This window comes from Perkinsus marinus (genome assembly GCF_000006405.1).
Source record: "Perkinsus marinus ATCC 50983 genomic scaffold scf_1104296947766, whole genome shotgun sequence".
NCBI classification, from domain to species: domain Eukaryota; phylum Perkinsozoa; order Perkinsida; family Perkinsidae; genus Perkinsus; species Perkinsus marinus.
The window spans coordinates 110092-110668 of NW_003210480.1; the positions used below are offsets into that span (position 1 = coordinate 110092).

The 577-nt window shown below is 48.4% G+C and overlaps 1 protein-coding gene across 1 annotated transcript in view; it reads right to left on the minus strand.

The window, feature by feature from the left end:
- Positions 1-520: 520 nt before the first annotated feature.
- Positions 521-577, minus strand: part of Pmar_PMAR029616 (hypothetical protein) — a gene marked incomplete at both ends in the record, with an annotated part of 1155 nt that continues 1098 nt past the window's right edge. Inside the window, one exon of the mRNA XM_002779155.1 lies at positions 521-577. This exon is cut by the window's right edge and continues 4 nt beyond it. Within this exon, the coding sequence (XP_002779201.1) occupies positions 521-577 (57 nt within the window).

A 577-nucleotide genomic window follows, 5' to 3' on the forward strand; every position in this document is an offset into this window, starting at 1 on the left:
CGCCGAGAGAAGTAAAAGACATTCACGTGATTTGGGATCGAACTCCCGACTTCCCGATACAGCCTCTCGCTCTCCCGGTCGAAGCAAACGAACCTGGAAAAAATCGGTTAAATTTAACAACGGCAAGCTTATGCGCTCAAAAGGCGCTCCTATCCTTATGGCGCGCGCTAAAGCGCGCGCTCTGTGAGGGTGGGACGGTTGATGAGACGTCAGCAGTGATAGCTATGTTGGACGCATGATGGTTCCTGTGCTGTAGAGAAGAAGCAGAGGATGATCTAGGCCTTAATCGAGGAATCCTAGATGCTCTTAGCGATACTATAGGCTCACCAGACTCTTGATAGACACTGCGTGTAATAACCATCCCAGACTCAGCGCGACAAGACTAACTTAGATTCAATCAGTTACAGATATACTCAGAGCGCTGACTAGCGTTACAGCAATAATAGCCGTAATAAGACTCTAATACTCAGTCGATACTTCAAAGGTCGCTCCAACGAGCGGTTACAGAGATCCAATCGTTTCAGATACTTATCACTCTACAGATATTCGGGCGTGCGCGATACGACTTGCGCCGATC